This window comes from Rhinolophus sinicus, chromosome 10 (assembly GCF_057876585.1).
Source record: "Rhinolophus sinicus isolate RSI-liver-muscle chromosome 10, RSI-T2T, whole genome shotgun sequence".
Taxonomy (NCBI): Eukaryota; Metazoa; Chordata; class Mammalia; order Chiroptera; family Rhinolophidae; genus Rhinolophus; species Rhinolophus sinicus.
The window spans coordinates 5,779,231-5,792,552 of NC_142510.1; the positions used below are offsets into that span (position 1 = coordinate 5,779,231).

Sequence of the window (13,322 nt, forward strand, 5' to 3'; positions counted from 1 at the left end):
GTGAAATAGATCACCTTGGCTCCTTTGTGATCCCATTATCACCTTTGTTTTCATGGGGAATAGTGACCCGGGCCTACTCTTTGACTTGGTAGCCCAGATTAAATTTAAGAGAGGGATTACTGCAGATGTCACCCCCTTTGGGTGCGCTTGCAAAACGAACCTGCCGGATTAAGGCATGAAATTTAAAGAGGAAAATTCAGGAGGTGCATATTTACCAATAGCCAGTACGGAATAATGACAGTAGAATCTACGGGTTCTTGCATAGGTAGGTTAACCTATTTTGGGGGGCAGTTGGAAGCTTACAGGGAAATCAACTCCACATAAAACTCTCATGTGACGGGGAGCTTACGAGGGTGGAGATGGTGTCTTGTTTTACTAGCATAGTCCCTGGATAGACACTGTGAGCAGTTACTTGATGGAAGCATAGATGGATAATGTTTGTTGATTTGGAAATTGTTGGGTGGTTAGATAAATGAGGGAAAAAGTCAGAAATGTGGCCCGTTTCAAGCAGGAAAAATATCGCGAGGAATAAGTTTTTCAAGAAAGGGACTTGTTTTTGTGGTTCTCCGATGTAAGTAAGTGACTGGTCAATAGCTCATCTCCACAGCTCAATGGCTTCGCCGTATCTCCTTGGGAGTGAGTCAGGGTGTGCTGTTTTGAGCTCACATTTCAGTAACTCACTCTACTTTGGGAGACTCTGTATAACATGCAAGTTTCTTGATACTCTGAGGGTATTTTTTTCCCCCTCTTTAACTCTTAGAGTGAATTTTTGAAAAGTCCAGCAAACTTCTTAGTAAAAATTGGTGTTTCTTAAAGAAGTAGTTTTTTTCTTGTTTTTGTTGTTGTTTTATTTTGCTCTTTAAATGGCTAAACATTTAGGGCATGACATGTTGCAAACCATCATTGTGCTGAGAAGTTTCAAGCAAACCTGGTCCCTGGGAGTGAAGATGACATGTCAGGTGTTGAATATGTGGAGCATCTGCCTCTCACTCAGTTGTCTGTCCCTCTGACTTAAGGTCCCCAATATATTGGAGTCCCTTGTCCGGGGCTGATGTGCTCACAGACCACGCTCACCGCCACTGGCTGCATCGTGCCCTGCACCCACTCACACAGTATTGAACTACTGTGCACCACAAACTTTGCTAGGAGTGGGTGTACAGATTCTTGTCAGAAGCCACGTGCCTTTGCAGCTGCCCAGGTACCAAGTCTACCCCTGATCACCCTGGCAGCATGGCCAGGCTCTTCCTGTCCCACTGCCAGTGTGGGTCATAAGTGTTGGCAGTGCTCGTGGACTGGGAGAGTATATGTGCAAACTGCATGAGCCAAGACCGGCAAGTGGGCACCCGTCCAGCGGGTCTTGCGTGGGTCCTCACTCCCACACTACCAGCATTTTACCCCCGCCAGCCTCCGAGGAGGAGGCAGCAAGGAATTACAAGAGAACTGACCTGGCCTTCGTCAAGCATTGACACCAAAGAGGGAATAAGCTCCAGCTTTCAAGTGCTCCTGCCAGCCAGGGGCACATTACACACACTCAGCAGTCTTTAAAAGTGCAAGGAGACGAGGCATGTCTCAAGTACTGTGGGGATGTCTTGAATTTGCAGAGTCCAAAGTGAGGTGTGGAGCGGCAAGAAAGGTCCTGACCTCAGGGTCAGAGTGACCTGGTATTGCCCACTCACTCGTGGTGTGGTCTGCAGTAAGTCACCCGACCTCTGAGTCCTGCTTTTTCATCTTCAAAAACTGTTCCTCCCTTGAAAGCGTGTTACGAAGATTCGACACCGTGTTTGCAGTAAACTAGGCAGAGACGTGGTAGAGCTTCAGTATTTGACACAGCGATCAGCATCACTGTCAAGATTGCTTTCATTGTCATTTTCATCTGGAACAAAAGAAGCCAGCGCTTACGTTTTCCCTTAGTGGTTTTGTTTTGTTGTTGTTGTTTTCATTTTCTTACTCTGAAAATGAATAATTTTCAAATGGTCATGTTACCTGCAAACATTTTGCAAAGTCACATTTTACTTCCATCATTACAGTTCTTTACAGTTTACAGAGCACTTTCACACTATAAGGGAGACTGGGGAGCAGTGACTCCTTTCTCCAGATGGGGAAACTCAGACTTGGAGAGTGTATGGAACATTCCCAGGGCCACCTGGCTTCTAAGTGGCAGAGCCAGTGTCTGAGCTCAGACGTGGACCCAGGGCTCCTTTGACTACCTCAGTGACATCTCCAGAGCAAGGCAGGACTCTTCTATAAGGATATTTTTCTTTTCCTTGTAGCTGTCAATACCAGCAAATATGCAGAAAGCTATCGGATCCAGACGTATGCTGAATATGTGGGGAAAAAACACAAGGAGAAGCAGATCAAGAGAAAATGGCCAGAAGAGAGCTGGAAGGAGGTTGAGAGAAAGCGGTTGAACACTCAGTGCATATCCTATGCTCTGCAGAATCACTGTTACCGCACCAATAGGTAAGAATCCTTGCTATTGATCTAAAAGGGCAGTTGTTCTAGCAATAGCTTTTCTTGTTGCTTTCTACAGGATTGTAAGTAACAAATCTGACTTTTGAGAAAGACCTTTTTCTAACTTCCTCCATAGTATCAATTCTTCCTGTGCTTTATCGACCACAGCTGTTTCAGTTAATACAAAACCCTCTTGAAACAGGCAGGATGCATCTTATTCCCACTGTAGGGGTGAGGAAATAGAGGCTCCATGACTTCCCACCAGCTCAGTGATGGAGCCAGGTTCAGAGCTGACCTTGGCTGTGTGTCATTCCATCGCCTTCTCAGTCCGCTAGCCACGTTGCCTCTGCCTCAGCCTCCGAATTCCCTTTGTAGGGGTTTGAACCACATGCCCACTATAGAGAGACAACTTGATGAATACCTCCTTTAATGGTGAAAGAAGGACGAATACCTCCTTCTTTTCAGAAGGTAAATGATAGTAACATTTTGGCATCTTTGTGAAACTACAAAACATAGGTATAGAGAATAGGGGGAGGGGGAGTTCATTATAGAAAATTGTAAAGTTCATAAAAGTGTGAATTAGCAAAAGAAAAAGTTAGCCATAATCCCACCACCCAGAAGTAATCACAGTTAATATTTTGACTTGCCCTCCATACTTCTTTTAATTTATCTTTTATTTATTAAATTTATTGGGGTGACATTTAGTAATAAGATTAGATAAACTTCAGGTGTATAATTCTATGACACGTCATCCGTAGGTCACATTGTGTGCTCACCACCCAAAGTCTAGTCTCCTTCCATCACCATATATTTGACCCCCTTTACCCTCTTCTGCCTTCCCCCACCCCCTTTCCCCTCTGCCAACCACCATGCTGTTGTCTGTGTTATGAGTTTTTTGTTTTTCTGTTTGTTGCTTTCTGTTTTATTATTTATTCCACGTATAAGTGAAATCATGTTTCTTGTCCTTTTCCATCTCACTTACTCATTTAGCATGATAGTCTCAAGATCCTTCCATGTTGTTGCAACCCTCCATGCTATTTAATTGGTGTTTTAGAGCTTTAAAAAGATTGAGGTATAATTAACAGAATAAAATGTAGATACAAAATGTTTAGTTCAAAGAGTTTTAACAGTTATGTATCACCCAAACCAAGGTATAGAACACTTCTATCTCCCCCAAAAGTTTCCCTTGTACCCCTTTTTAAGCAATCCCAAGCCTCCACTGTCCTAAGCAACCACTTCTAATTTCGATCACTATAGATTAATTTTTATTATTCTTGATATTTGTAAAAAATGGAATAAATGGTATTGTGTTTGGCTTTATTTGCTTAACATGTTTTTGAAATTCATCCCTGATGTTGCTTGTGTCAGTAGTTCATTATTTTTTTGTTGTTCTGTAGTTTCCACCGTACAAATGCACAACATTTGCCTGTTCTCCCATTGGTAGACGTGTTTCCAGTTTGGGACCATTATAAATAAGGCTGCTATGAACATCTGTGTAAAAAAAAATTTTGTGGGCATATGTTTTCATTTCTCTTGAGTAAATACCTAAGACTCGAGCTGTTGGTTCTTATGATAGGTGTATGTTAAACTTTAGAAGAACAACCAAACAGTTCTCCAAACTGGGTGTCCCATTTTATCCTCCACCAGTATTGTATGTCAGTTCCAGTTGCTCCATGTCCTTGCCAACATCTGGTGCTGTCAGTGTTTTTCATTCTAGCCATTCTAGAGAATTGCCTTGTGGTTTTCATTTGTGTTTTTCTGGTGACTAATGATGTTGACCACCTTTTTGTAGGCTTGTTGGCCATTCAGATGCCTTCTTTTTGAGGTGGATGTTTAAGTTTCTTGCACATTTTCTAAATGGGTTCTTTGTCTTTTCACTGTTTTTACTGCAGCAGTTCTTTTACGTGTTCTGGATATACATCTTTTTCAGATATATGTGCTGCAAATATATTTTTTTGAGTCTTGGATTGCCTTTTCTTTTTATTAGTGATGTCTTTTGATGAGCATATATTTTTAATTTTGTTGAAGTCCTGTTTATAATTTTTTTCTTTTTGATTAGTGGGTTTTATCCCTGTCCAAAAATTTTTGTATACCCCAGGGCTGTAATGATTTTCTTACGTTTTCTTCTAGAAGGTTTATAGTTTTAACCTTTACATTTAAATCATGGTCTATTTCAAATTAATTTTGTATATGGTATGAGATAGGAGTCAGGGTTTAGTTTTTTCCATATGGATATCCAGTTGTTGTAGCAACATTTGCTGAAAAGATTTTCTTTGCTCATTGATTGATTTGGCACTTTTGTCAAAAATAAATTGACCATGTACATCTAGGTCTGTTTCTGAACTCTTCTGTTTCACTCATTTTTGTCTACTCTTATGCCAATACCACACTTTCTTGTTGCTGTGACTTGGTAATGTCTTAAAATCAGACAGCGTAAATCCTCCAAAATTGTTTTTCTTTTTCAGGTTGTTTAGGCTATTCTAGATCCTTTGTATTCCAAATTAGAATCATCTTGTCTGTTTGTTCACTAAGCCTTTTTTGTAGTTTTTGTTGTAGAGGTCTCACATGTCTTATGTTAATTTTCTTCCTAAATATGTTGATGCTATTATAATGGAATTGTTTCTTAAAACCATTCATTTTCAAATTTTTGCTGCTTCTATATAGACCTTTGATTAATTGTTGTATATTGACCTTGTGTCCTGAAACCTTTTAAAATTCATTTATTCTAGTAGGATTTTTTTTTTTAATACTCCACAGGGTTTTTTTTTATGTACATATCATATTGGTGTGCTATTAACAGTTTTACATCTTTTCCAAGCTTGATGTCTTTTTTTTTTCTTTTTCTTGCCTTGTTGCCCTGAGTAGCACCTTTGGTGTATTAAACAGTAGTGGTAAGATTGGATCTCTCTGCCTTGTTGCCAGTATTAGAGAGGAGAAGTTCAGTGTTTTCCCAAGAAGTATGATTGTTAGAAGTTTCCTTCCGTTTCTAGTTTGCCTTATGAATGGATGCTGAATATTTACACTTTCTGTATCTTTTAAAATTATCGTGTATGGCTTTTGTCCATTATTTTGTCGATATTTTGAATTACATTAATTGGTTTTAAATACTGAGTCAGATTTGCATTCCTGGGAGAAATCCCATTTGGTCATGATGTATTATTCTTTTTACATGTGGCTGGATTTGATTTGCTAATATTTTGTGAAGTATTTTTATATGTTTATTCATGAGGAACATTGGGTTATAATTTTCTTTTCTATCTTCCTCAAGTTTTTGTGCTAGGATTATGCTGACCTCATAAACTAATTAGGAAGTTCCCCTTCTGTTATTTTCTGCAGCAATGTGTATAGGATTCATTCTTAAAAGTTTTGGTAGAATTTACCAGTGAAGACATCTGGGCATAGAGTTTTTCTGTGGAATGGTTTTTCATTATATACTCAATTTCTTGAATAAGTATGGGGCTATTTAGATTTTCTATTTCTTGTATCACTTTTAGTAATTTGTGTTTTTCAAGGAATATTCCATTTCATTTAAGTTATCAAATTCATTAGCATATAGTTATTAGCTTAGAATATTCTCTTATTATAATTTTAATATCTGTAGAGTCTATAATTATGTCCTTTAAAAATTCCTGATATTGGTAAATTTGTGTTTCCTCTCTTTTTTCCTTGCTAGGTGATTATCAATTCTTTCAAAGAACCAACTTTGACGTCATTGTTTTGTCTTGTGTTTTCATTTATTTATATTCTTGTTCATGTTATTTCTTTTCTTTAGCTGATTTTGTTATTATTTGTCTGGCTTTTTAAGGTGGCAACCTTAACTCATTTTATTACATTTCTGATAAAAGCATTTAAAAGCTGTAAATTTTGCTTTAGATTCTGCTTAGCTGTATCCCACATATTTTAATATATTTTCTTTCCACTATTGTCTGTTATAAAATATTTTCTGTTTTCCTTGTGCTTTCTTCTTTAACCCATGAGTTATTTAGAACTTCTTTGATAATTACTGAGACTTGCTTTGTGGCCCGGCCAGATGGTTTGCCTTGGTGAATGTTCCATTTGCACTCAAAGAGTGAATGTGATATTCCATGAATATCATTTTAGGTTACGTTGGTTCACGGTGTTGCTCAAATCTTCTGTATCCTTACTGATTTTCTTTTTGTCTACTGTTCTTTCAGCTATTGAGAGGGGTGTTGAAATCTCCAACTACGGTTCTAGATTTGTTTCTCCATTTATATCAGTTTTTTTTTCTTCATGTGTTTTGAAGCTCTTTTGGTGGGTATCTGCTCATTTTGGATTGTTATGGCTTCTTAATTAATTGCCTCTCTTATCATGAAGGAATATCTCTCTTTATTGTTAGTAATAATCTTGTGTTGATGTTTCTTTTGTCCGATGTTAACATGGCCACTCTTCTCCTGCCTGGTGTTTGCATAGTATTTTATTCAGCCTTTTACTGGCAACTTTATAATTTATAATTAAACTTTATAATTAAAGTGTGTTTTTTGTAAACAGCATATAGTTGGGTCTTGCTTTTTAATCCGTTCTGAAAATTCCTGCCTTTTACATTTAATATAATTCATGATACACACACTCGTAGTCTGTCTCCCATGTTGGTGTTTGTTTCCTATATGTCCTGTTTGTTCTGTGTCTCTCTATACCTCCTTTCTGTCACCTTTTGGATGAGTTGTGTATTATTTATTGTTAGTTGATATTTTAGCATCCCATGTTAACGTCTCTGTTGACTTTTTGCTTATATCTCTTTGTGTTACTTTTTAAGTCATTGCTCCAGAATGGTGTTTGGCAAACTATAGTCCAGAGGCTAAATCCCGCCCACGTGCTTTTATAAAATTTTGTTGGAATTCAGCCATGCGCAGTAATGTACGTACTGCCTGTGGCTGCTTTGCATTACAGTGGCAGATTTGGGTAGTGGAGACAGAAAGCACATGGCCCACAAAACCCAAAATGTGTACTTACTATCTGTCCTTTACCAAAGCACCTGCTGACCCCTGCCCTCGGGCCGCACTGTCCAGTATGGTAGCCATAAGCCACAAGTGGCTATTGAGTACTTGAAATGAGGCTCGTCCAAACTGAGATGTGTTGTAAATCTAAGTACACACCAGGTTTTGAAGAATTGGTTACTTGTTGAAGGGAAAGCATTTTGTGTATATTGGGCTAAATAAAAATATTAATATTAATTTCACTTGTTTCTTTTTACTTGTTTTTAATGGTGGCTTTTAGAAGATTTAAAATTAAGTATCTGGTTCACATTCCATCTCTATTGGCCGAGCACAGGTCTAGAGATTATAATATGCATCTTTATACATCACATGAGCAGTGTAAGACACCTACAACAGTAAATGTCCAGTTGTTATCCCTCCCATCATCCTTTGTGATACTCTGTCTCCTATTTTACTTCTGCATAGCCTGTATATCCCACAATACCCTGATACTTTGTTGTTTTTGTTTTTCTTTTTTTTCTTTGAACAGTTCATACTCTTGAAAGTATGGGGGAAATGGCTTAAATATAAACCTCAATATCCAGCACCCGTAACTAGAAAGGTACCATTTAGATGTCATTAGGAGTTGCAAAATGGTGATATTACAGTTTGTTCCTTCTTCATGTATTATCCAGAATGCTTTCAAAAAAAAAAAAAAATTCTTCTCATTATCGATTTGGTTATCTGGAGATACAGTTCATATAGAAAAAGCAGAATAAATTATTTAATCTCTCCCCCCAACATACCCTTTTAGAACCAGTTTTCAGAATAATTGGTTTCCTAGCACCTTCCAGTGGGGAGCAGTGAGGTTTGTTTTGTTTGTTTTAATCCTGTGTTTTTAAAAATATATATTTTGTATATTTTAGTACATTACAGTTGCTGTTCTTTTTGATGCTCTGATTATCTTGTTTATGACTGGTGGGAACCATTAGGCGTCCTCTCTTGAGTCTTCTGATAGAATCCCAATAACCTTTAATAGCTTTTTTGACTTCGGGTATTCTTGAGAAGCTAGTCCATGCTCCTCTTCTACATTTCCTACCTTATGTTTGGAATCAGCCTTTCGTCAAGGGACTTGTTCATTTTGACGGGATACGGTATTTAGAAACCAGAATCTGGGTTCTAAAGGTTTTTGTTGGGTTTTTTGGTGGGTTTTTTTCGTTGTCGTCGTTGTTTTATATAGCCTTTTTGAATGAAAAGAGCTAGCATGGTAGTCTTTTCTTTCCTTCCTTCCTCCCTCCCGTTATTCTTTTTAAGTTTATACTGATATTTCCTATTTCAGTTAGACTCCAGGACTTACTTAACTTCTTTTAATTTTGTTTCTCTTTTTCTTTGCTAAAAATTCCGGTTTCTAATGATATTAAATTATTTATTTATTTGCTTTATCTTACTACACGTAATCAATAGTTTCAGAATAACTATATCATTATCATTACTAGTTAATAATTATTGAAAATACTTTTATATTTTTGCAGTGATTTTTGTTCCTAGGATATATCGGACTAATGATGAACAGACAAATTACCTTATTTTAAAGTCATTTGAAGTAATTCATTGCTCTTTGTGTGGTTACAGTACCAACTCAATAAACATTTAGGTTTGCTTTATTTTTACTTTTAGGGATTTTTCTTTTTTTAATTTTGCTTTATAATTATATGAAACATTTATGTGGTTCCAAAGTCAAACCTACCAATATTGTCTTCCTGTCTTCTCCACCTTGTCTCCTTTCTCTCTCATGGGGACCAGTTTTAATAGTTTATAGTCTATCCTTCCATTTTTACAAACATGTCAACATCTATGTATATATTCTCCCACCTTTTGTTCGATAGGTAGTAATGGACTACACATACTTTCCTTTTTTCATTTAGCCTTTTATCTTGGAAGTCACTCTTATTCTGCTTCTATTAGCATGTCATTGTTTCCACTGCAGATGGCTTTAGTGCCTCACACTCCTTAATAAAACATACTAACCAGCTAAACCTGGGTGTTTAATCGTAGTTTAAATGATTAACCTTGTAGTGAAATTCATGAATATTGTATCATTCAGACGCTTTATGAAAGATTAATTAATTCATGACCAGTGCTCTAGTTCAGATGAATCATTCTTCTTTAACCTTTTCTCATCTTCTTATCGCTTTCTCTGTCCCTTCAGTATAAAGATATAAAGCTCACTGACACACAGCCTGCTTTTTGGAATAGCTACAGACCAATGTGAAAATCAAGAGAATGCTCATGTTTATTAAGCAGATTCTTCATCCCAGGCACTGTACTAGATGTTTTATATCATTTTTGTAAAAAAACTGGTATAATAATTCAGTGTAACCCTGGGTGATATTCCTGATTTATATATGAGAAAGTTGAGTCTCAGAGAAGCTAAATAATTTAGCTGAAGTTACACAGGATTCTAACTTACGGGCACTTTGGATCCATAGCCCAGTGTATTAAGTTGCCTCTTAGGAACATGACACATCTACACCTATGAGTGTGCGTGTTTGAGACAGATGCTGTCTCATTTTAATAAATTACATTTTCTTGAAAACAAACAAACAAACAAAAAAACTGTGTGAAGAAAACCCTATGTTTAAAGTTGAATTTCAACCTTACTTCTTTGGGGAAGGGATTTAGATGTCTAGTCCCACCATTTATCAATGTAAAACTATTAGTTAAAAAAAAAATTTTAAATAGAAATAAGAATATCAAGAATACTTTAGTGTCATCCTTCTAGTATGCACTGGTCATCCACTTAGTAGAATCTAGTCTTGGCCTTTGATTGGTTGATTTTTAAGTGGAGGAACCACTGCAAATCCAGAGGAAAATGAATTGGTGGTGACAGGAAAGGGAGAGGTTCAGTCTGTTCCATCTGGAACAGTAGTTGATGGGAAGGGTCAGGAGGAACCACGTGAAGATTATGAAATGCCACTATGAGAAGAGTAATGGTTCTGTATCCTCACGGGGGACTGAGGAAGAATCCTGAGGGGGCTAAGGTAGCATTAGTAATTCTCTCACCAGTAGGAAAACTCAGGGGGGAAAGTGGCTTGCTCCAGATAGTAGAGGTGGTGACACAGCTCTTTTCTGCTGATCGGCTATCTTTCCCTGCTTTTGGCTGATTTTGGCTAGATCTACTGATTTCAGACTGGAAAGGTGGTACGGACGTCTAAAATCTGTTCTAAGTGATTTTATTTTAATAAGTAAGGAAAAATTACTGCGACCCTCTACTCTGTCCTCTCTCTTACGCAGCTGCTTTCCACTTTAACATCTGAACAGTTGAAAGAAAGGATCAGTCTGGGCTGAAGGGAGTATTTTAAGAAATTCAAATAAGCATTCAGTGTAAAACTAGAGTCTGGCTAATGTGAAACGCAGAATTTTAAAGTATGTAGTTACTAATAAAATGGAATGATTAACCAGGGAAGTTGGTTTTACTATGGAATATCCCGAAGACATAAAGCCAGGGAGCCAGCTTTTTAAAATTAAGATGTGGGAACAACTCTAAAATCTGTCCTTTCTGTCCTGTCTGCCTGGCTGGTGTCAGGGAAAGATGAACTGAGCTAAGTTGTCTCTTGTGACTTCCCTTGGGCCATTAGATCAGGATGTCATTGCTTTCTGTCAAAGAAGATATTTCAACAGGATTTCTGAGAATAACATAAAAAGAAATGCAAGCAACTTAGGTAAACAAAATGTGGTATAGAATATCATTCAACTTTAAAGAGGAAGGAAATTTTGACATGCTACAAACGTGAATGAACCAGTCACAAAAAGACAAATACTGTGTGATTCCATTTTTGTGAGGTACCTAGAGTAGTCAAGTTCATAGAGACAGGAAGTGGAATGCTGGTTGCCATGGGGGGGGGGGGGCGGAAATAGGGGTGGGAAGTTAGTATTTAATAGATATATAGTTTCTGACTATATACACTTAAAAATGGTTAAGAAGGTGTTTTTTATGTTACATGTATTTCTCCACAATTAACAATTTTTTCAAAAGATGCAGGCAACCTGGAATGCAAATTTTTATAATAGAATTTGACTTTGAATACTTTCTCATGATGTTTGGAGATGGGAAGGATGCTGATGAGAGACCTAGAATACTTTAAAAATTTAAACAAAGTTATAAATTATCAAGAAAAATAGTTGGTGAATTTATAATTTTCAGTGACTAATTATCTATTTTGTACTTTATTAAAATGCTTTTGTAGATATAAAAATGCTCAAGATAAAATATGGGAGGTAGATAAATTGATTGGAAATGCTGTAAGATCTGGCCTTTTTTCCTCACCTGTTGTATGAACTATAGCATGTCTGACAGACGGACTGATTCTTAGATGAAGGGTCTGACTTTGATAAAGACTTTACCTGTTTGAAGTGTTTACCAAAATTGGCAGAAGTAGAGCTACGAAAGCAGAACAATTATATTTATTAAAAATTACATGTGTATTTTTTAAAGGAGTTCAATCTTTAAGATTTTTGTAGTTGATTTTTTAAATCTGTAATTTTAGATTGTAAAATCATTAAATTTAGATTTTAGTAATGGCTTTGTTTTTTTAAATATTTAAAAACATAGAAGAGTTAGTCCCCATTTCCAATCAAATTCAGCATTTCCATTTAAAAGGTTCTGTATGAGAAATTTAGAATTTGGCACTGAAAGCCTGCTTTCACCTCACACTTTAAAGTAATATGTCATCTCAAGATTTTATTTTAAATAACATGAAAAGCTCAATTTATCACTTTACACTTCATCTGACTTTCGATGTTTTAGAGTACTTTCATGTTTCATAATAGTAATATTTGAAAATTAATGTTTTCTATTCATGTTATTTATTTGGTTAACCATAATTGAAAGTAATTATCATCTGTGTTTCCAATAATGTGTTAATATTATTCATGCTTATCTTCATATAATCGTATATATTTTTAATGGGGCTAACAATTGAAATTCCCTTCAGCACACTTAGATGACATATCTGTTAAGCAAACACAAACAAATTCCCTTTGGAGTTGCCCAGTTAGAATTATTCTTGTATTAGTTGTAGTAGTTTTAGCAGAAATAGAGTATAAAATGTGTAAATCCTGTATTTTCACTGCCAGATGTAGAAATCCTTAACATTTTTCTGGCAGTTCTCTTTTGACACTTTATGCTTTTTAAAAATTCTGCTAGTACATTACATTATAAGCCAGCAGAAGCTACAGCGTGTTTGTGTTTATTTTGGGGGGGGTCAGGTGTCAGGATGAGTGACTTCTGTGACCCAACATGAAGTTTGTCATTGTGCTGATAGGTGGCTCCATGTTTAAATGCTGTCTATAGACTTGAGGTGCTATCTTTTATCCATTCAAGAATCTCTGAAACAAAGATTTCATCTCATTTATCTGCATTGCTGGTGGAGCAGAAGCTAAATGCTTACCACATGGGAACATTCTAGACCTTCCCCCCTTTCGTGCCCCCTTTTTTCCCAAGTGCAAAATACCTAAAATCTGCTGTATATTTTTAAATCTCCATCCCCAAAGTAGAGCTAATTGCAGAATCTAAGTGGCTAAATGGATATTTACTGTAGAGTTCTTTAAACTTTTGTGTATATTTGAAGTTCTCATAATAAAATGATGGGAAAAACTAGAACTGTGTCTTCTAGAAACCGTGTATATGTTTCCTGCAGAGCAGGGCATTGGGGTGGTTTCTGGACACCCGTGAGTTCATAAATGGCCGTCTGGCCGTCTGGCTGATATAACCCACTCATGCTGCTCATGTCTTCCTTCTACTATTTCTTCTCTTTCTTTGCTTCTTTCCTGATGCTTTTCAAAGATTTGGACCCCTGCCTCCAAAGACCCAGATCAGCATCTCTAAACACATGGACCTTCGTGCTTTGCCCCTCGTAGCACAGGGAGGGATCAGAG

At 36.8% G+C, this 13,322-nt stretch overlaps 1 protein-coding gene across 1 annotated transcript in view; it reads left to right on the forward strand.

Moving 5' to 3' along the window:
* The window catches only part of PARN (poly(A)-specific ribonuclease), a 119,958-nt gene that overhangs the window by 88,254 nt on the left and 18,382 nt on the right, over window positions 1-13,322 (forward strand). The window contains exon 22 of the mRNA XM_019710397.3: window positions 2,271-2,460. Coding sequence (XP_019565956.3) covers window positions 2,271-2,460 — 190 coding nt within the window. The remainder of the gene's footprint in view (window positions 1-2,270; window positions 2,461-13,322) is intronic.